Source organism: Talpa occidentalis, unplaced genomic scaffold (assembly GCF_014898055.3).
Source record: "Talpa occidentalis isolate TD23 unplaced genomic scaffold, MPIMG_talOcc4v2.1 talOcc4.2, whole genome shotgun sequence".
In the NCBI taxonomy this organism is placed as follows: Eukaryota; Metazoa; Chordata; class Mammalia; order Eulipotyphla; family Talpidae; genus Talpa; species Talpa occidentalis.
This window is the reverse complement of record NW_023602073.1, coordinates 4305931-4328631: the sequence shown is the minus strand read 5'-3', so window position 1 is coordinate 4328631 and position 22701 is coordinate 4305931. Positions and strand designations below refer to the sequence as shown.

Here is a 22701-nt window from a genome sequence, read left to right as displayed (position 1 = left end):
ATTCAACACACACACTTATGTGTGATTACCACAGTTATTAGCTTGCTCTTATCATCTTATCATTTGGCAGTTAATGGAATTATTTGAGAATCTTGAGTAAAACCCCATGAATCCAGGTCCATTCCTCTGAAGTAGACGACCTCCTTCTTTCTCCCCTTCCCCTGTGCCTGTGCATGTGGTCCAGCCGATCAAGTACCCCGGTGCCAATACAACTCTAGAACGAACTCAGGAGAATCTTGGGAAGGGAAGGGTGCTATTTCACATAGGTCCGCTCTCTTAAAGAAAGGACTCCATCTTTCATCTCTACTAGGTTTCCGGTTCTCAAACCAGTTTATAAATATCCTATCCTTTTTGCCAATGTGTTATGAGTAGTTTTAAGTATGAAAAGAAAAACAGTTCCTATTTATAGGCATACATTTAATATGAAAGCTATGATAAAGCTTTATCATGAAAGCTATGATAAAGACGCAGAAACAATCAACTTGGCATTCCTTTTAATCTCTAGTGAACAATACATGCTAAAGGGATAAAATCTCTTTGGAAAACATGTAGGGGAAGGGCCAAGTTTGATAAGAAAAACCCAACAATTGCCAAGACATCAATGCAACATCTTGTAAACTCCCTTTTCCCCAAAGCTCAGTGGCTCTTGTGTTTCCCTATCTGGAGTTACCATTGGCTGGCAATTCAAGAGCAGACCATGGTACTGGCTGCCTTATTTCCCTGAAGGAATTCAAATAGAAAACTACGAGAAAGTTTTCTTTGTAGCTTTCTTTGGTTGGAACAACGGAAAACATGAAAAATGACAAGCATTCTCTCACGCTCAGAACTCCTTTTCCAGTGGTGTCTCAACATAGCTTTCATATTGCTGAAAAAATTCCCAGTAGGTTGACCAGATAGCCAAATAAAACATGAGGCAGGGTAGCCAATAAAAATAAAGATAATGGGCCTCCCCTGGTGGCGCAGCGGTTGAGCGCTGGGCTGCGAAGCTGCCCGCAGCCTCTGCAGCACCGGTTCAATCCCCGGCCACCAGCAAGTCCCATGTGGCGCGCAGACCTCTCCTGCAGCCCGCTGCTCTCCTCAGCAGTGTACTTCGTCAGTCTGCCTATTCTGTTCCCCGCTCTGGCTCTGGTGAATTCTCTCACCCTCCTGCGCTTCTGACGGTACCCAGTGCTTGTATAAATAAATAAGTAAATCTTTAAAAAAAAGAAAATAAAGATAATGACTCAAGTGAGTTTCAAATTTGTATAGTGCTTTATACTTTTTCAAAGCATTGCACATACATTATTTCAACCAATTCACACAACAACCTTTCAGTTTACAACTCAGAATGTAGAAACCATAAGGATCTTGCTCTAAATCACACAGCCAGGTAGTGGAACTGCTGGAACTGAAACTCAGATTGCATGACTGGCCCGGCACTTCATTGGGTCATGCCAGCTCTTTCTCCTGCTGTCACTCTCTCTTCTCTCCATAGTCAGCTTGCTTGTCAGTTAGAAAATACCCCTACTGCAGATACAGATTTCAAAAGGAGAAAACACACAAATCCTTCTTTGACAGTCTATGTAGATGTAAAAATAAATGTGGCATTCTTCTTTATTTCTTTTTTATGGATGTCTTTCCCAGATGAAAAGGCCCTGTTGGGGAACAGTTCACCGACCTGTTATTTCTTTGTACACATAGCACTTCTTAGTAATAACACGGCCTTCACACCAGGAAATTATTTGCTAAATATTTCCCACTGTCTCACAGCTTGGCCTGTCAATTTCTTCCAGACTTAAAACATCTGGGCTAGTACAAGAAAACATTGCACAGTCAAAGAAATGTTTTCCATATGTGAAAGAGAACAGCTATCTTCAAGACTCTGTCCCAAGGCCAGCTCTAGGCATTCATATTTCCCAAGACCCTGTTCCAAGTGCATCTCACTTTAGCTTTTATATGACTGAAAATGCTTCCAAGAGGTTGACCAGATGGCTGAATAACACTCTGAGCAGGTAGAAGCAGCCCTGCAGAGCAGCCCACAGGTGGCTCCATGTTATTTGGTTCTATAACAGTTTTCAAAGCCCTAGCCACAAAAAGTGAACATTCCAGTTGGTGAAGGACTTCACAGGAAGTATGCCATCTTCAATGTGGGTTCATTCTTCTCAGGTCCAGTGTGACAAACAGGCACAGCACTGAACCTTTGAGTTTAGAAATCCTGCAGAAATCCTGCTCATACCAGATCTGTCTTGTGAAGAATCACCAGTTCCAAAGGCTTTTGGGGGAAGGTGGATTCAAAAAAAGCTTGTTTCATGCCGGGTTTAGAAAAATCTGGAAAAATAATCTGATATCTTGCAAACTTCTGAAAAATAAAATAAAAATTGGCAGTTGAATAATGGGGGAAAAAATGGATCAGTGGATACCTTGAATTAAGCTCCATTCACTACGGGTTGGTTGTACAGCTCATTCTGGAAGTTTTCGGTACATTGGCTACCTCACGCACTCTATTGGTCCTTGTATTATTTCACTAGTATGTCATAACTTCAACCAGGAGATTCACTGATACCAGACTGGGGTCATTTCAAGGCCCTACTACGAAAATCAGTGCCCCTAGAAATGGGCATTTGTCAACAAGAAGCTACGGTCACTTGTTTTTTAAATGTATTACCCAGTAATTCTCATTATCTTCTGTGCAAATACCTCTAATGATCAGACTTTAAGTTTCTTAGGAGTAGGTACTCGGTCTTAAACCTTTTTCTATCCCCTATCATGCCTAGCATGAAGGAATATAGGCTGCAGTCTATGAAAAAGCAAACAGGGACATGAGTGCTTAGCCAGAGAATCAAGTAAGTGAACATACGGAGCCTGCAGGTGACTCGATCGAGCCCTGGGAGAGCTCCTGGCCCCTAAGTAGCCGGTGTTCCTGATGACATTGAGATAGAAGGGACATCACTTCTTAGGGGGTTCCCCTTGACCTTGGTCAACCCCAGCGAGCATCGTGCAGAAAGGCTCAGGGAGGTTAAGCTGGAGCCTTCAACTAGTAGCTCAAGGGCATTCAAGGACACGCAAGCCCCAGCTAGTCATCCCATACCCCAGGACAACCCCTGTGAACCCCACTGCTCTGGCTTCTTGGCGAGGATGTGGAGAAAAAGAAACTCTCCTACATCGCTGGTGGGAGTGCAAACTGGTCCAAACACTTGGGGCGAATTGTTAAGCAGTATGAGAAAGCGTCAAAACCAGAAGGAGAAAATCCTTAAGAGAAAAGAGCTCAGTTCAGAGGAAGGTGACTGCCAGGGCAGTGGGGTGGTGGGTCTTGCTCGTTGGCCCACGGGGTGAAGACGCTCTTGCCGAAATGGGGACAGTCGGTCATTGTTGCACTTCGTTCTCCTGAAACTACAAGGCCCTCTGGTGTTTTTACATGGCCCTTGGCCTCTAAACTCCCTCCCCTATTTTCCTTCATTTTCTCTTCTCAGCTCTGTGCAGCCACTGGAGAAAACACAGGCTGTGACCCTGATTCTCCCAGTCTCAGGGGCTGGGGGTGCTCCCCAAATCCAGCGTTCAGTGTTCCCCTTACCATTATGAAATGACTCACACCATCCACTAAACATGTTCAGACTGGTACCCCGGGTGACCTTTGCATAATAATAAGAGACATTTTAAAAACATACTTACAAAAGTGAAAACGATGAGCGTTATGTAGAAAACGACCAGCACCAACAGCAGCATGATGTCAGCCGTGTGTTTACTAAAACTGTCTCCGTTGTCTTCCTTCGGGCATCCTTTAAAAACAAATAAGGAAAATATGAAGCCATTTCACAGTGGCATTCCACCATAAGAAGCTACGATGCTCTGTTCCTGCCTCTGGAGTCCTACTTGTCTCACACCTAGTCTCCCATCTGTGTGGTGACAGCAGCGACGCGTGCAACTGTGTGCTGAGTCATCAGAGGCAAGCCTGACATCCCCATTTTGCAGACGGGCTGGAGGCTCAGACTAAGGCAGGTGGCTGAGCCCAGAGGCTGGTCCAGACTCGCTCTCAGCCCACCTGCCTCCATTTCAGATGCTGGGTCTTTCCTGCCTTTCACTTTGTCCTCAGGTGAGATGTGCTCAGGAGGAGGGAGGCCATCAGTCCCTCCCCTCAGCAGTCAGCCTGCCGCCTGGGGTGGCAAGGCTGTTCTCTGCTTGAAGGCCCAGAAGGAGCAGGTGGGAGTGCAGATGATTGAGGGGCTCCCTCCCCAGGGGCTACAGAGGCGCCTCGTGAGAACTGTTGATCCCCTGAAACTACAGTCAAAATGTTGTGTCAAGCTCTAGGGATGGATTTGCACAGGGATCTGGGACTCAAGAAAAGCAGAGTTGAGAACCAGTGTCCAGGCTCAGTCTACGCGGGTACGGTGCTCCGCAGCGCAGCCCACGACGACCCTGTCGTGAAGCCATTAGCCCATTTCTGAGATGAGAGAACTGAGGCTTGGCATTGATCAGCGATTTGGCAAATGTCACACGCTAACAAGCAGCAGAGCTTCTATCTGAACCAGCCCTACGTGAGTCCATCCACTTAACCGTCAGGGAAGGAGAGGGAATCAGCTCTTCTCTGTTCATTTCCTCTCCACTCCCCACAGGCTAGGCCTCTCCTGCAAGGCTGCTCTCATTTCTTATTCAGGTGAAAGACAGCCATGGAGGGCGTGCAGAGCCAGGGAACACCAGAGAACAAAACAGGGAAAGCGTCACGTCAGGTGTGGCAGGGCTACGAGGACAGACAACACAGCACCGAGAACCAGAGCCGGAGGAGGCGAGGGGTGTGTGAGCCAAATCCAACCCCGCCCTAAACAGCCACTGTGCTCTCATGAGTAGGAGAATATCATCTTGACTCAGAATCCAGACACCAGGGACAAGGCGGAAGTAGCTAGTGTGCAGGCCAGGGGACGCAGTGGCAGCAGCATGTCTATCCTTTCACTTCTCACTCACTCCTCACAGCTGGGCAGAAGTCAAAGGCAAAGCATATCTTAAGCTACCCCCCCCCAAAAAAAGGGTTTGGGGGAATAAATCAAGGGGAAGATCCTGGTCTTGATACTCCACTCCTGGTGTCACTGCACGGAGTGAAGTTTCCTGCTGCAGTATCCCTTCTCTCAGCCTAAGTGGGGGTGTAGGAAATTCACCTGCTGCGAAACTGGGAGGGGACTGCTGTTCTCGTGTTACCAAGGTGGAAACATGGAGCTGCTCCCTACTTCCCTAACGCCGATGGGGGCCAAGACAGAGAGCCCCCAAGACCTGAACAGCTTATCTAATGGCTGGAACAGTTATCTGATGCATTTGAGACTACACGGTTTCTCTGTCTTGCAAAAATTAGACTTGGAGACTTGCTATCTGCTCCAAGGGATGCTTATATGAATGAACAACAGCCAGACTCATTGTTTGGCTAGCCCCTGGTCAGGCTGGGGGGTAGATCTGGCCTTATTTAAAAAAGAACAAGGTGGGGGAAGGAAGGTAGGAGAGAAAGAAAAAAAATTGTGATATTTTGCAATAGAATTTGACTTTTAGCCACAGATTTCATCCAAAGCTTCCAAGTTAGACTCTGATCTAAAGGCTGGATTTGCGGACCCATAGACAATGCAAGGAGGAAACAAATGCCATAGACCACCTCACCTGTCACCTTCAAGATCACAGTGCCTTCGTGGAGGCTCTGCCCTGTCGGGCCCTGCAGCGTGCACCTGTATTCCCCCGAATGGCAGCAGCTAGTGTTTCGGATCTTCAGGGAATACAGGTCCCCACTGGGGGCCTCTGTAGAGCCCTTCTGAGAGGGGTGAGGGTCTTCCTGGGCTGCCACCAGCGTCTCTCCACAGCCCCTCGTCTGTTGTTAAAAAAGAATAAAGTAGCATCAGTAATGACAGTCACTGACAGAGGCTGCAAGCTCTGACCTCTGTGCCAAGACTTCACCTCTTGTTAGAGTAAACTCCATTCCTCAACGCATTTGTTAAACCAAGATATTGCACGCATGTGTCACCTTTGAGAGAGGAAGACAGAACCTGCGAACATTCCTTCAGGCCTATCTTTTTTGGAATAAGATCAGGACTGCATTATATGCTTCTGTCTCTGCGTACTCCGACGCTTCCCCCCATAATGATGTGCTGGCAATGATGAGGTAGTGAAGGGTATGGATCATTCTGGATCGGTATGTTGCTGGTTGTTCTATAATAAATATTCTCTTGTTTCCTTCAGACAACAACTCGCCCACGGACTGGTTCTTACTTTTGTACCCCGGGCTTTTCCTTGGAAATGTTCCTAAATCTGTGCAGTCATCGCCAGACAACTCAACAAACAACACTTGGAGATACAGATGAGCCGCGCCTCCTGTGAAGCGCTCCTCAAGGCCGCAGGTCTGTGTGATGGTCCATGCATCGAGGGAGGGCCCCTTCTTACTCCCTCAATGCTTCCTGTGCTGGGTCACTAGTCAGTCACACTCATCGTGTGTAGGGAGCACGGGCACACCGTTACAGCCTCCAAGTGCACACTCAACACAGACCAGCCTTTCTGGGGGTGAATATAGATGCCAAATTTAATCCATCCACTTATCCTGCTGCATTTCTTTCCTTCAACCATCTTCACGAGTAAATGTTCTACTTCAAAGATTAGGCATAAACCACACCCACCATCAATTTTCTCTTTCCTGGATGTATTTTTTAACTTGCCTGATTAACTTGCCTATTGATCTTCCACTGAAATGTTTTAAAGCTGGGAACGGGGACGTACAGAAACAGTAAGACAAGTCACTGTGTTCAGTGCTCATGGGCAGCGTCCGGGTCTGCCCTTTACTGGGGGGAGGTGGGTACCAGCTGGGTGTCCTGGAGTTGATGGCATCCTTACCTGTCCCTAGCACTGCAACTTCACCAAAGCCCCTCCATAAGGAAAGACACCTTCCCTGCCACTGTCCTTGCCTGCACCTGCCAAGGCTTACTCTCCTGTTCTGGAAGCACCCCGTAACTCCCCTCCTATTCTACAAAAGGAAATCAGTCCAGCAAAATAAATAACCCTTGAAGTAAGGGAACGCCCTACAAGGCAGAGCCAACTCAGGAAACACACACACACACACACACACACACTCACACACACACACACACACCCTCAGTGGTTTCTACTTAATTTATTAAGTTAGGGAATGCACCACCAGGTCAAAAGAAAGCTCAGGTTTCAGCGGCCACAGCTTGGGTTCTTGTTAGCATTCCCGTGGAGTGGGCTACAGAGACATCTGGTGGCAGATTTATGCCTCTTGCAAGAAACCCAAGCATGGGGCACAGACTACTGTTTTTTCTCAGTCTGAGTCTATGAACATAAATCCCACGTCTTGACAGTTCTTGTGTTGATAGTTTCCTTCCTAAATAATCAAGGATCCAGAGACTGAGGCTCTTTAGGTGTTCAAAAAATAAAGCGAAAAAGGAAGGCATGGAAACTAAAGCATGCAACCGATTCTAGAACGTTCCCCTTCAGGAAATTATTCCCTTCTCAAGATTGAGTAAAGCACAAACTGCATACTCATGAGGTACTGGGGGCCCTCCCCTCCTGTGCTGGCGGAGGTGCTTCCTCCGGCCAATGGACCAGGACCAACCTGTACCAAGAGTCCACCCTCCTCAAAGACCTGTTTGAATGAATGAACTCGGACTCCACTCTGCAGTCTCCACAGTGATGTCTCATCCTGCTCTTCTTTGTAAACCACCCTCCAAATGGTTATAACTCAGATTTCTTTCTAACAGATTTCACTGGAACTCTGTTTTGCTAGAAATCCTTGCATCCCAAAAGATGCAAACTGGGCTGCAGCAACCATTTAAAGATGCTGGGTCTCTGATTTCCTCTTTGGGGGCTTCCTCTCCCATGCAGTGACTCCTCGCCCAGCTCAGAAAGTCAGTCAAAACTGGAACCCCTATGGGGAGCTGGTGAAAATATAAACTATTACGCTTATTTACATAAACATAACCCCATTACCGTGCCAGATGCTGGGAACCGCTGCAGCGAGAATGTGCCAGAGATCAGCACTGGCTGGCAGGGGCCTCCTGCCTATTTGCAGAAAGAATCTGTTTTCGACAAATCAGTAGTAACAACAAAAAGCAATTCATTGGATGGTAAGATTGCCATGAGCCTCTGGCAAAACCTCCATGGACTTATTTTCAGATGACAAAACAAACGCAGGAAGAGATCACGGAAGGGGCAGAAAGAAGTAGGGGAAAGGCAGAGAGCAAGCCCAGCGCAACCTGCAGGATTTTGATTGACTGAAAGGCACAACCACCAGTGGGATCGTGGCAAAATGTCCCAGCTCTCACAGGATCATCTTCCGATGGCCCCATCTTAAGTCTTTCCGAAAGACACACAGAAATGAAAGAACCGGTGGATTCACCTGGGAACTCCTGCCGAAGTGATGAGCCACTGTCTCTGCCTGAAAATGAGCTACCGCCAAAGGAGCCACGCAACACACCTGGAAATATTTCATAACCTGCTCTAGCTTCAAGCACTAGGTACATGCAATGCCTTTTCCCCTTCCTTTTGCCTTTTTAAGACCTATCTTTCCACGTGACTCTCTCTGGGAATCCGTGAGTTGCCTACAGCTGCAAAAATAGTCGTGGTTTTTATGTCACTGTTGCATGCTCCAAACGCAAGTAGGGCACTAGCAGCACCAAGAGACTCTTTCTGCAGAAGTTCAAGTCGTTCTCTTCAGCTCGGCCAGGCAGCTATCACACTGTGCCATCAGGTGAGTTAGCGGTGGCAGAAGCAGTAACCGAAGGAGAATTTCAGCGGGAGGAAAATGGAGTAACAGCAAATGGGCATCCCCAGCTTGACTTTGTTTTACAAGCACTTACAAACATTTGGCCTGGCTCAAAATCAACCACTGGCAAGACTGGCTCTTCAAACATTCCAAATCTAAAAGTGTTCCATGGCCTCTCTGCAAAAGCATTTTAGGAAATAGTAATTTATAACAAAGGAACCCTCAGATTCACTCACAGCCAAGCATAATTGACAGGAACTCTTTAATGCACACTGGACAATGCTAGGATTGTAATATGCTAAACCACAACACGATCTGGGTGAATTAATTCCTCAAAACACTCATTCCAATTATGTTTAAAAGTCCACACGGTAACTCTTACGCTGATAATTCTATCTTTTCATTGATTTAGAAAATATAGGACAAAATATAGGACATCTTATTTTCAGGGAACTTACAGTCTTGACTTGTCTCAATATCTCCAGTGACTAAATAACTTAAATACCATATTCTCTCTCTAAAATGGTGATTTGACCTTAAGGAAACCAAAAGCCTTAAATTAAAATAAACTCTCTTTAATTTGCTGAGTATAAAATCAAGCAAATGCAAGTACTAATTCTAAAGACATGTGAATTAAATTTTCTTTTTAAGATGAACAAATTTGAACTAGAATTAATGAAATCAAATAAGTCAGGCTGAAATTGAACCAATATTTCCATCAAAACCCTTCTTGTGGAAAGTGATTCTTTTAAGTTTATATAATTTTATGCTAATATATGCTAAATATAGATATTTATCCTAATATATCCTAAATTGCCATATCTGAAAATAAGAGAACTGTTCCATTGCTATAGCCAAGAATTTTGATCACATACTTAAAATCTAAATTTATCATACATGAGAAATGTTAAAAATGTGATAAGAAACAAACTAAAAGAAAAGGAAAAGATTGGTTAGAAAGACAAAATGTGTGTACTTATATATGCATATAAATACTTCACCCAGCAATTTGATAAAACATATTTAAATGTATGGACTTTCGAGTATTTAAAGGTGGTGTTAAATTGATCTGATATATTCCAATCACATCGAACAGCTTTTTTTATTGCATTTTTCGTGCACTAACATTCATGTACCTTGGTTTCTAACTCAATTAAAGTGCCAATATAACCCCCATTCATCATAAAAACAGCTCTTTATAACTTGCAGAATAGTTCAGCTCAGAGGTTGATGTCATAATGAGGGTAGAATGTATGAACATTAACATCGTTTTTCTCAGTATAGTTTTATTAGAAAAATGATTTTCCATTTTGAAATTTACTGGGTCTAGCAGATAGGAGTGGATTTATGGCTGCTAACAGAGTTACGAGCATGGCAGAGGCAGCATAATTAAGAGCACAGACTTTGGAGATGGGCAGACCTGAAACTAAACCCTAGGCCTCCCCAGCATAGTTCTGCTCCTGGTCAAGAGACCAAACAGTTCTCAGGATTTGTTTGCTGATCTTAGGATGATTTTCTCTCTCAAAGTTGGTGTGAAGACACCTAGGATGATGATGTAGCTGGAGAGTACATCATAGTATCCATCACAGGGAAACCTGAAAATATTACAACCTGCTTTTATTTTCATAGCCCAGATTTCATTCAGAATTCTAAATAATTCCCTGTACATCAAATTTATCCAAAAAGTATTTGCTGAATGAGTGAACGAATTTTAGAAACACTGAGTAAGTCACCCAAGCACTGATTTTGGTATCAGAAGACCTGAAAAGTGCAAGTTCCAGTTCCTCCACCAGTACCTGGGTCATCTTCAGTAAGTAATTTCCTCTGAGTCCTATTTCCTCATCTGTAACTAGATTACTTGGCACATGGGTTATTTTAAGAATTAATAAGAAACACATAAAGTGCTCAAAAATTGGTTAAGATGGTCACAGAAAGAAGTTACTGTTATATCTGATAGTTTCCAGCTCCATCCATCCAGTCATTCCTCACTGCTGGTAATTTCTCTCTGGCACAATTGTTCTAAAAGTTCCAATCTCCACTCTAGAAAGAAATATATTTACCCCCCTCCAAAACATCCACAACACTCTAAATGTTCTAAAGCACTATCATAACTACGTGATTTTTAAAAAGCCCTTTGGACCTGCGATTTGGAGGCAATGTTAGACCATTGATTGTCTGGGACAATCACCCTTCAATGAACAACTGAGGGGTCCTTCCAACCTGTAAGGAACACAGACAGCCCTGTGAGCTCTGAGTACTGGGCCTTCAAGGACAGCACATCAGCTTCTTGAGGAGGCACACTTACTATTTTTTTTAAAATATTTATTTATTTATGTATTTATTTATACAAGAACAAGGGTACAGGCCAGATGTGCAGGAGAGTGAGAGGACTCACCAGAGACAGAGCTGGGAACAGAACAGGCAGACTGACGAAGTACACTGCTGAGGGGAGCAGCGGGCACGACAGGAGAGGTCTGTCGTGCCATGTGGGACCCTTGCCGGGTGGCCAGGGTTGAACCGGCGCTGCAGAGGCTGTGGACAGCTTCGTAGCACTGGCTCAACCTCCTGCGCCACCAGGGGAGGCCCACAAGGAGGCACACTTAATGCAGACCTGATATCTGTGACCGGAGAGACTGCCTCTGATGGGCGCATGACCAATCAAAGCCACTTAAATGCATATCGCATATCTGTTAAAATAACCCCATGTGCCAAATGAAATATTAGTGGCATATCTGTTAAAATATATTATTTTCCTTTGCACTGGATTCAGGGGCGAGTAAACAAGAGTGCAGTTGTTAGTTACTATCTCACAGCCAGGTGGAGGTTGAGAATAAAACCAGCATGAAAGAAGAAAGAATTGAGAGAGAGCAAACTACAAGTTCTGGGAGATTTGTGAAAGTCTAAATGGAGCAGTGTTCATTCCCAGGCCTGCCATTACAACGCACCATAAACTGAGTGGCTCAAAGCAATAGAAATTTACTCCCTCATAGTTCTGGAGGCCAGAAATCCCAAGCCATGGGGTAGGTAGGGTCATGATCTCTCTGAAAGCTCTGGGGCAGGGGTAAGGGGAGAATCTGTTTCATGCCCCACTCCTACCTTCCAGTGTTACTGGCAAGCCTTAGCAGACCCTGGCTTCTAGACGCATCACTCCGATCTCTGCTCCACCTTCAGCATCTTCCATGCTATTCTTCGTGTGTGTCTGAGCTTGCCTCTGTTTTCTCTTTTTAATGTCAATCACCCAGAGGGCCCTCAACATGTTATTACTTGCATTTATCTTCAAAACAAGGTTTCCAGTGTCCACGCCATTACTCTTTACAAGGACAGCAATTATTGGATGAGGGTCCACTCAAATCTAGTATGACCTTACCTCACCTTCATTACATTTGCAAAGACCCTATTTCCAGCTGTCACGTTCACAGGTATCAGGGATTAAAACTGAGACATCTTTTGGGGGGATATAATTCAGCCCACAACACTGGCCATAAATGAAATGTGACCCAAAAACTGAATTTTAAAGTTGTTTTTTTCTATTTCACTTATAAACATCAATATATTCCCTTTACTTTTAATCTATTTTAACTGGACTTACAATCACTCAAAGCTTAAAGAATCCTTTGCACGACCACCTAAATAAATGTGCACAGAGAGGTCTCCCTCTGCGTGGCTCCAACCTCTGGTCAGTCCTGCTTTGTCCTTCAGGCTTATCGGCCTCCGGCCCTGCAGAGAATGAGACTCCAGAGTCTGATTTGATTCTGAACCTTTGTTCTCCAGAACCAACCTTGGGATTCCAGTCCAAGACGGTTATGAATTGTTTATGGCAACTAGCATCCTTCATCTCCCATAGATTTTCCCCATCCGGACAGATGATCCTACATAACTATCAGCAACTCTTGGGTCTATCCTTTCTTGGAGAATCAGAACAAGAACACACAGTAGACTACGTGGGGTGCCATGAAAACATTAAGTGATATTGGGCCTCCCCGGTGGCGCATCAGGTTGAGCGTGCGCTGTGAAACTGTCGGCAGCCTCTGCAGCTCAGGTTCAATTCCCTGCCGGCCAGGAAGAAACCCACATGGCACGGGAGACCTCTCCTGCTCTCCCGCTGCTCCCCTCAGCAGTGTCTTTGGTCCTTCTGCCTGTTCTGCTCCCCGCTCTCTCTGGTGAATTCTCTCACCCTCCCACATCTCTGACCTGCACCCCAGTTCTTGTATAAATAAATCAATCTTAAAAAAAATTAAGTGATATTAATGAAGCTTGGGCTCTGACATCTGTACCAGTTTTCCATGACACACAGGAATTTTAAATTTTAAATTAAAACAAAAATCAAAACCAGGCTTATGAGTGTAAAGGAATCTTAGGTAGTAATGTAGCTCAAGGACTGCAAATGGAAATGTGGGGTTATCACAGGGACAGCCAAGAAGGAATTAGGGAAACAGTTTTGGATGGAGGAATTCTTTTTTAGGTCATGAATCCCTTTTTAGTTCTGCCCTACATAAAACTTTCCCTTACATCACTGAAACCTTCTTGTAACTTCCTCTTTATGGAGTGACATAACCAAGTACAGAAGTCAGACAACACAGGCCTCATGTGACCCAGGTTCCCCCCTTTACTCATGGAAAACAAGTATCTGGTGGTTTTGGGTATTTTTTTTCTTTTTCTTCTTTTTTTTTTTTTTTAAAGATTTATTTATTTATTTATACAAGCACTGGGTACAGTCAGAAGCATGGTAGGGTGAGAGAATTCACCAGAGCCAGAGCAGGGAACAGAACAGGCAGACTGACGAAATACACTGCTGAGGGGAGCAGCGGGCGCGGCAGGAGAGGTCTGCGCGCCATGTGGGATCCTCGCCGGCTGCCGGGGATCGAACCGGTGCTGCAGAGGTTGTGGGCAGCTTCGCAGCCCAGCGCTCAACCGCTGCACCACCAGGGGAGGCCCTGGGGTTCTTTTTTTTTTCTAACTTCAGTTGCCTTCTTCCTGCCTCCCCTCTTGCAAGCTGAAAGACTTCAGCAACTTTACTCCCACTCATCATTGTCCAAAAATCTCAGTGATCCACTATTCTGGTAAACCACATAACTTTTCCACAGCCACCTCTGAGGCAGCCACATTGTGCCTTATCCACACCTACATAAAACCACATGGGCACACTGGTGACCAAGAGGGAAAAACAAGTAAGTTCCATGAATGTGTTCATCTTACTTGAGTTAACTGATGGGCGTTTCATGACAGTGAAGGAATAATACCTTCATCTTGGAATAAAAGCAAGACTCATCTTTGAGGATGAATCATGTTCCGCCCTTCACCACAAGAACATGCTTTTCTTTAGACATTTTTCATTATGTCATTCTCTTTGCTTACTAACTTTCAATGGCTCCTGCCTGCCAAAAGTATAAGGTTCAAGTCATTATGGCCTGGCATTCAAGGTTCTTCACTATCTGTTTGCAGCCTGCCTTCTGACACTATCTCTCAATCCTCTGCTGTTTAACTCTTCCTTTTAAGGCACTAGTTACCACACTGTTTCCCCAAAATGCTATGGATTGGATTTCTGTGTCCAGGCCCTTACTCAGATAATCATCTGGCAAATATTTTGGGTTAAACTTGGGATGGTTAATGCCAGGCCCAGAGACTTGGCACATATTTGGAACTTAGAAATCGTCACTAAATATGAAACTGAACATGAGCAACAGCTGAAATACAACCTCATATCTTTCATTGTTGGACCTATGGTTGAGCCCATAAAACCCACGGATGCTCAGCATCAGCCTATGGTTGATTCAACCAGGTCAAGTAATATAGATGCCAATGGGACAGTATGGTTGTTCTCTGATGCTAATATATACACTGTTCTCACATTTTAATGTTTCATTGCTTCTACATTTAATGTGGAAATGTTTCCTTTTTCTCTTAAAAAATGTGTTCTTAAATTTCTTATAACAGATGGCATTCTAGAATAAGCAAGTGTAGTGAGTGACAACAGTGACTCACCCATGGGTCCATCCAGATTGCATCTGCCAGACCATTCAACTCTAACTCCTTGGAATGTGTTCTGCTCTCTTTAGTGACCCCTGGCTTTGTGGCTCATTGCCACACAAGACGGTAGAGGTGGCAGATGAAGAGATTAGTGATACGGAAGACAGCTTCCTAACAAATCAAAGACAAGCCAGATCCTCATGGTCACTGTCCATGGACTTTTGAAGTAGCCTGATCTCCTACAGTTGCTTTAAATCCACGTGAGAGCTGTGATCTGCCATAGCGGGGACTCTTGTAAATACTATAAACTTCACATCTGCTCTCTTCTCTGAAACCAGTCTCATTTCCCCTTTCCGCCTTCCTTTGGAAAGCATCTGAAATGGCCCTTGTCCTGTGACACATCTCTGTCCTCACCCCCGCAGTGTTACCCAGGGGTGACACTTCATATCCTCTTTCATTATGCATAGGTTGTCTGGCTGCCTGCATGGCACACGCTGGTACTACAGCTCCTTTATCACCACTCACTCATTAGTGTTGATGGTGAGCGTCAACCATGCTCAACGCTCCATTCAGTGCCATCCCCTCCACCAAACACAGGGCAGCTTCATTACAGGGCGTGTAACCTGGGGGTGCACAGCAAGAAGCACAGGCGTAGCGCTTTCATGAATGTTCTTACTCACAACAACGTGGGACTGAGCTATGTCCTCTGACGCTGGGATTCAACCCAAGGTCACAACCAAAGGGGGGAAAGGTGCTGTACCAGTGTAGTTGCATACTTTGCAAATACGCAAAATAACCTCAAAACAGGTATTTTACAAATACCTCCCAAGTCACAATCTACTCCCAACTTTAAAAGTTCAGTGTAACTGCTATCCTAATAGCTATGCTATTCTCGATCACCCACTCTGCCTCAAAAAGTCTAGTATGGGAGGAGTCACAAGGAGGACGCATGCTGAATCTCAGCGGGACTTGGTGCACAGGAAAGCAGAGTTGGCTTAACAGAGCTGGGGTATCTTTGCCCACTCTGGGTCTACCTTTCACCCCTGTGCATGTCTATGTTAAGTTCCAGCAGGCCCCTTCTCACTGCACTTTTGAAACAGAGTGAAATACATACAGTTCCTTCCCAATTCACCCTCTTGATACATGCACTAATTGGACGCTGACTGCTTTGAGGGTTTTGGTAAAGCGTGCATGATAAGAAACACATGGTTTACATAGGCCCTTTTTGAAATCACAAGTAGTGCCGAGTGGACAGTGGTAGGATGCTCTGTCGTGCTGCAGAACTGAAAGGAAAGTGGACTTTTTCATAGCAAATCATTACGATGAAACTGTGATATGCAAGAAGCGGATTCAATCTGGAAGACAGTGACAACCCACGCTCCACGTGACTCTGCTTCCAAAATATCCAGCACACAGCCCGTGACGGTGCAAACCACACTCGCGATGACGAAGCAAGGCAACGTAAGCTAGACTGGCCACAACCACCAGGTTCCAATTCCTCACTTTATAGCTACTTCTCCACTTCACTAAACCATTTTACCAAAAAAGAAGATCAGGGGCACAACAAGATGCTCAATCTTCTGGAAAAATGAAATATTTCGGTTTTTTACCACTGGCCTGATTTCAGAACACGCTATCCATTTTTGTTGTACAAGCACAATCAATACCAAAGTGTAATTACTGGACTGAAACAAAATGAATAGCTACAGAATATGCTGAGACCTGTTAAAAACACTTGTAGGAACAATATACCTCTACCTGTTTCAAGGGAACTGAAGAGTGTGCCAGCATAGCAAAGCTCTCCCCTCCACCACTCCTCAATCACAGTTAACTTCTTAAAAAAATAACTACGGTATGATTTTTCAATGACCCTAGTCCATGAACCAATAAAAGAGAGAGAGAGAATGCTACAGACTGATGTCCTTTTGTTGTTTTAACAGAGTTTTGAGAGACCTTCAGGGCAAATTATACAAGAACCATGTCCAATAAACAAGCGTCTACTTTATAGAGTTACATCATCAGTTGACATCCAAGAAGAAGCCAACGGTTAATTGCCATGGCTTACTGGATCATTCTAAATGACCTTGTGCAAGAAGATTTAACTTGACAACGGTTTGAACCTCCCAGTCTGAAATTTCATCTACTTGCTTCAAGAGTACTTTTTAATTACTCCCCTGGGGATATTAATATTGTTTTCATTTTTTTATGTACTCTGCGGAAGGGATAAGGCCTTCATGTTCACCCCTTCTGCCTGGCTTACCCAGCATCATTTTTATTTTCTTTACCTGAAGTATCTCAGGTGGAAAACAGGAATATCAACATAGCCCTCTAAGAACTCAGACTGTGGAATGAGACCGCTTGGTTCAAATCCCAACTCGGCCATTGAGGCAGCTGTGGAACAAGAGCACGCCAGCTTCTGCAGGCCCTAGGACTCAGTTTCCTCATCTGTAAAGTAGGAGCAGTGATTGCACTGGTCCCTCAAGTCCATGGGAGGGAATGAAACAGAAAATGTAGGTAAATATTTAACTCAGATCTTGGCATATAGTAAGCACACAAATCAGATTGTTTTTGCAATATTTTTTGTTAAGATACAATTGTTTTTACTGTAGGAACATCTGTGGGATTACTGTGTTCTCTATCCCCACTGTGCATAAGGTGGGGATGAAGCAGGAATAACAACAAACCTACTTTCACACACAACACAGTGCCCCGAGGCAGCAGCCCCAGACCCTCCATCACAACTCTCTGCATTTACAGAGAACCTTTGCCATGAACAGACAGAAAGGACAGAGTGGTCAGGAGAGGACACACACACATACACACACGCACACACACGTGGGGACTGTCCTACGGTATGCTGCCTGTGCGCAGGAGAAAGCCCAGCAGTGGTGATAAACTACTAACACACACGAGATTTTCTCCAAGGTAAGCCCACCACGATTCAGTGTGACCCCTAGCAAGTCTGGGATGTCCTATGCATTGAGCTTGAGCTGGAGGTGCTATTGTGACCATCACCTCAAAGTAGGAGGGGCGCAAGGGGCCAGCGGCAGCCAGCAGCCGCTGCTGGGCTTTGCAAGGCCCGCAGAGCACAATCTTGGAGGATGATCATCTTCCAGTGGAGACCAAAGCTTTCAAAAGCCTCAGTGAGACTGTCCTCCTGCAGAAGGGGCAGCGAGACTTGTGGGTGAGGACCTCCCCTTTGCTGGACCCCTCACAACTGCAGAGAGGGGAGCAACAGGGGTGAGGGGGAGGTCAAGGATACCCCAGAAAGGGGATGACCGACAGGTAATTATCTGTGAAACAAGCCTGAACCACATCTTAGCCTTTCCTCTCAAACCGTCCACTCCCCACTCCCCTCCCTACAATTTAAGGGCATCAAAGCACAACACACCAGAGAGCCCAGAGCGCTCCTCCTGCCCCGTGTCCCAATCTGCCCTCAGGGCTTTCCCCTGGCCCCTGGCAGGTGGGCTGCAGGTGCAGCAGCCGTCCAGGTAGAGGTTCTCGGCCCTTCCCAAGCATCTTGTTTCGCTCCCCCTGGGGCCACCTCCAGGTGCGAGCAGCGGTTGGAAGCGGAACACAAGCTAAGCGTGCCCGGGGCCTGGGCCCCGCAGGATCCGGGGCGCATGGAGAGCCGCGTGGGGAGCCCCGGAGTCGGGGTGTGCAGGGCACCCCGGAGACGCCCGCGCCCCCACCCCGCGCAGGAGCCACGTCTCGGCGGCTCTCACCTTGACCCAGGTGACATTGTAGGCCACGTGCGGGTCCCGGGGGGCCGGGCAGGGCAGCTCCGCGTCCTGGGAACAGGCCACCTTCACCTCCCGCGCCGCGCGGGCCAGGCTGCAGGCTGCAAGAAGGGGAGAGAGGGGCGTGAGCGGCCAGCGAAGGGGGTGTCTCTGGGAGGTGGGGGACGACAGGCATGGGGGGCGCCTACCGCAGCTCAGGAGCAGGAGCTGGAGACCTCGCGGCATGCTGGCGGCTGTGGGGCGCGCGGGCGGGCGCCGCGCTCTTAAGCCCGCGGCACCCGGACTTCCCCGGCGCAGGGGAACCCCCAAGGGGCGGCGAGAGCCCGGGGCGGGCCCGCCCCAGCCCGCCCAGCGGGGCGCCCCCGTCCCCGCCCCCGGATGTCGCCCTGGGCGCCCTAAGTCGGTGTCTTTGCCGCCGACACCTGGCAGGCGCCCCCACCCGCGCCCCGCCCTGCGCCTGGGGCGCCGCAGGGCGCGCGGACCCCGACTTCAGCCGCTGACCCTCGACAGGCTGCTGGGGAGAGACGAGACGGGGTCAGCGAGCTGAGCAGCTTTCCAGGCGCCCAGCCTGTCCGTACCCCGCGGGGCAGCCCGGCCTCCCTGTTTGTTCCCCAGATTGTTCTTTAAGCAATATTTGCTCCCCCACCCCTCAGGGGGAGCCCCAGGGAGTTTCCTTCCCCAGTGCACCCCCGTGCACCATCACCCCAGTGCCCTGTGCGCCTCCCTCCCTCCCTCTGACCCCCCTCCCTCCTGCTCCCCTGCAGGATGTCTCTGGTTTATAATTGCCCATTTTTGCTCTGTTGTGTTTTGTGCTGTTGTTATTTTTTACACTTGTGTCTTATTTGTTCCCCCATATTTGAAGATCACAAATCCTCTCCACTTCCAAAGTGCCTTACTGAGCCCCTTTGGCCCCTTTGACCAGGCCTTTGGCCTGGGTCATCAGGTCCTATCATCCAGCCTCTGCAGGTGATGGCCACTGAGGAGGAGCTGTCTGTTGAGCACACAGAGAATTTCTGATAAAGACCGAAGAATTCTAGAAGAAACTAGAAACCACCTCTATCACATCCAAAAGGTTCAGTGTCTATGCTTCAGTTCATAGACAAGTATTTTTATTTTTTTTAAGATTTATTTATTTATGCATACAAGAGCTGGGGTACAGGCCAGAGGTGTGGGGGGTGAAGGGATTCACCAGAGACAGAGTGGGGAGCAGAACAGGCAGACTGACTGAAATACACTGCTGAGGGGAGCAGCGGGCGAGACAGGAGAGGTCTGCAGTGCCATGTGGGTAGCTCCCTGGCTGCTGGGGATCGAACTCTCACTGCAGAGGCGGTGGACAGCTTCACAGCGCTGTGCTTAACCCCCTCCGCCATCAGGGTGGCCCCCCTAGACAGGTATTTTTAATGAGCTAGTCTATACATGGTTTTGTAACCTACTTTATGTTGCAAGTTTCCACATCATCAAAATGTTTCAACACCATTATTTTGGTGGTTGTATAATATTCCACAACACCGTTGTACCATGAAGTTAAAACCAGTTAGATAACGTGAGACATTTTCAGTCGAGTGTTTACTAGCCTCTATGGTGTTAATAACCAGTGTTTCTTTTATTTTTGTTAATATAACAAACAATGCTGCAATTGCTCTGATAAACTTTGTGGAGATAGTCCTTTGTTCTAATATTGCTCATTTTCTTAGAATAAACACATAGAGGAAATTATGCAAGGTCAAAGGGGATTTATAATGTCGTAACTATTGCTCAATTACCTCCACCAGTGTCGGTCTACATGCCCACCTGCAGTGTCTGGGGGTGTCTGTTTCCCATGCTCCTGGAACACAAAATGAATGGCTCTTGAGTTGATTATGCTAAGTGAGATCAGAAAGTAAAAGACAGTTACCCCATGGTTTCACTCCTCTGTGGAATATAAATAACCAAAGAAAACAAACTGGCAATGCACAGCATAGGTATTTCTTACACTCTGTGAAAATATACTGGTCATGGGGTTGGGGGAAGGTGGGGTAGGGGAGAGAAGGGAACCGGACATCAGCAAGGAGGTTTGGTGGAAGATGAGTGAAGCACATACAAAGATAGAGGTGTGAAGATGTACCCCCAAAGTTGGCTATGCAGAACAGCTGACAAATTAATAAAATTTGAGGGAAAATTAAATAAATAAAGCTCATCTTCCAAAGTGCCTGTGCTCATTTACGCTCCCCTCGGCACAGTTTGGCATGATCAGATTTCCTTTCAGGTTTTTAGCAACCTAATGAGCATGGAATATAAATTCCTTTTTCTTAACTTATGTGACATTATGAGGAGGGAGGAACCTCTTAGGTTTCAAGGTCAATCATTGGGTGACCTCCTTGAGGTTGCTCATTCATGTCATTTGGCCTTTTGCATTGAAACTGTTTATTTCGGGACAAATCCTTTCTTAGGTGCATGCCACATAGCTTCTCCAAGTCTAACTAAAGTTTATATTTTTCGCTTTATTGTATCTTTAAATATACAAAAGAGTTAAAAGTTTATGTTTTTTAATTTAATGTTGTCAAATTTATTCTTTTCATTTATGGTTTGTATTTAAGAAATATTTTCCTACCCTGAGATCATAAAAATATTCTCCTTCATTTTCTTCCCAAACTTTTAATGAAGTCATGCTTTTTCCATATGCAGGTCTTTAATCGTTTAAATATGGTTTAATGCCAGAGACACACGGGGGCAGGGCCCTGGGGAGAGGAAGGATTAGGGTCAAAATAAGGGGGGGTGCAATTGGATGGGGAATATAACCGAAATGAAAATGCGTACATTGTGCAAAAATGAAAAATGATGTAAGAATTATATAAAATAAAATAATAAAAAAATAAATATGGTTTAATGTAGCGATCTAATTTATTTTTCCATGTGAATAATCAATTGTTCCAATGCCTCTTGCTAAAAGTCTTTATTTCCCCACTGATTTGTTATGGTATTTTGTGCTATAGACAGAGTTCCATATATGTGTGGGCCTGTTTCTAGAGTAGTCTCTCTCTCCTTGTGCTTTCTAATTACTCTACCATAGTTAAGTCTTATCTTCCTTTTCTTTTTCTTTTTTTTTTTAATGATTTTATTTATTTATACAAGAGCTGGGGCACAGGCCAGATGCAAGGGAGGGTGAGAGGATTCACCAGAGACAGAGTGGGGAACAGAACAGGCAGAAAGACCAAAATACACTGCTGAGGGGAGCAGCAGGCGAGACAGGAGAGGTCTGCCACGCCATGTGGGTATCTCCCTGGCCAGCCAGGAATCGAACCCATGCTGCAGAGGTTGCGGACAGCTTCACAGCACTGTACCCAACCTGCTGTGCCACCGAGGAGGTCCTTATCTTCCTTTTCAAAACTGTCTTGGTATTCTTGGTTTTACACTTTCCTTTACACACATTAGAATCAATTTCTGATCCTCAGTAAACCACGTTTGAATTTTAATGGGAACACATTCATTGTATAAATGAATGTATAAATTGATTCTACAAATCCGTCAATATTTGGCCTCTTCCCATATATTTAGATCTTCAAGAATTTTTGAAATTTCATACCTAATTATTTTTTATCTTTTGGAAGATTTATTTCTAGATATTGGGTTGTGATTTTCACATGTATATTTTCTAAACTGTTGTTCTCTAGTTGCTCATTATCAGTGAACAAAAATCCAATCTTGTTGGATTTTCTTATTAAAGTTAGCAATTTGTTCTTAAACCCTTCCTTGAGACATTTCTTTAGTCATGAATTTTTTTTTTAGTATATTTTTCATGCCAAATAATATGGTTTGGTTTTAATTGCTGCTACTGGAGTTTAATAGTTGAGCATGTCAAGACTGATCTTTATGATTCTTTGCTGCTTTTCAAGACATGCTTTGTGGTCAAACATGTAATCATTGATAAGTGTGTCTTGTGTTCTTGGGAGAAACGTGCCTTCTCCCCATGGGTCTTTTTGATCAAGTTTGTTCATTATGTTGATCAGATCTATATAGTTGGTAACATTTGTCATCTTAAACTATCAGTTACTGCAAATGATGTGTTTAGAAACTTCCCCTAAATTCTCCAATTATCTTTGAAATTTTGTCAATTTTTTTTGTTTCCTAAAACAATGCTGTATTTAGATGCTTGCAACTTACAGTTATCTTTTCCCAATAATTGTTCTATTTTATCTTTATTTAGTTAGTGACTCTCCTACCCCCCAGTGTTGTTTTTTTGCTTCAAAGACAACCTTGTAATCCTTAAATAAAATAAATTTAAATACCATATCCATG

At 45.3% G+C, this 22701-nt stretch overlaps 1 protein-coding gene and 1 long non-coding RNA gene across 6 annotated transcripts in view; one reads left to right on the top strand and one right to left on the bottom strand.

Moving 5' to 3' along the window:
• Window positions 1-22701, top strand: part of LOC119251652 (uncharacterized) — an 81470-nt gene that overhangs the window by 45127 nt on the left and 13642 nt on the right. For 2 of the 5 annotated variants that reach the window (XR_008552985.1, XR_008552984.1), the window contains exon 4: window positions 6187-6344. This is a non-coding gene — a long non-coding RNA (uncharacterized LOC119251652). Of the gene's footprint in view, window positions 1-6186; window positions 6608-14775; window positions 15001-16626; window positions 16721-22701 lie in introns of those variants that run through there. The other 3 variants (XR_008552986.1, XR_008552983.1, XR_005126554.2) reach the window with 3 other exon arrangements.
• CD83 (CD83 molecule) lies at window positions 1279-18651 on the bottom strand. Its single transcript, XM_037520948.2, has 5 exons — window positions 18615-18651; window positions 18412-18527; window positions 5614-5818; window positions 3649-3755; window positions 1279-2338 (listed from the first exon to the last, which is right to left on the bottom strand). The coding sequence occupies exons 1-5, from the start codon at window positions 18649-18651 to the stop codon at window positions 2210-2212; spliced, it is 594 nt and encodes a 197-aa protein (XP_037376845.1). The 3' UTR covers window positions 1279-2209.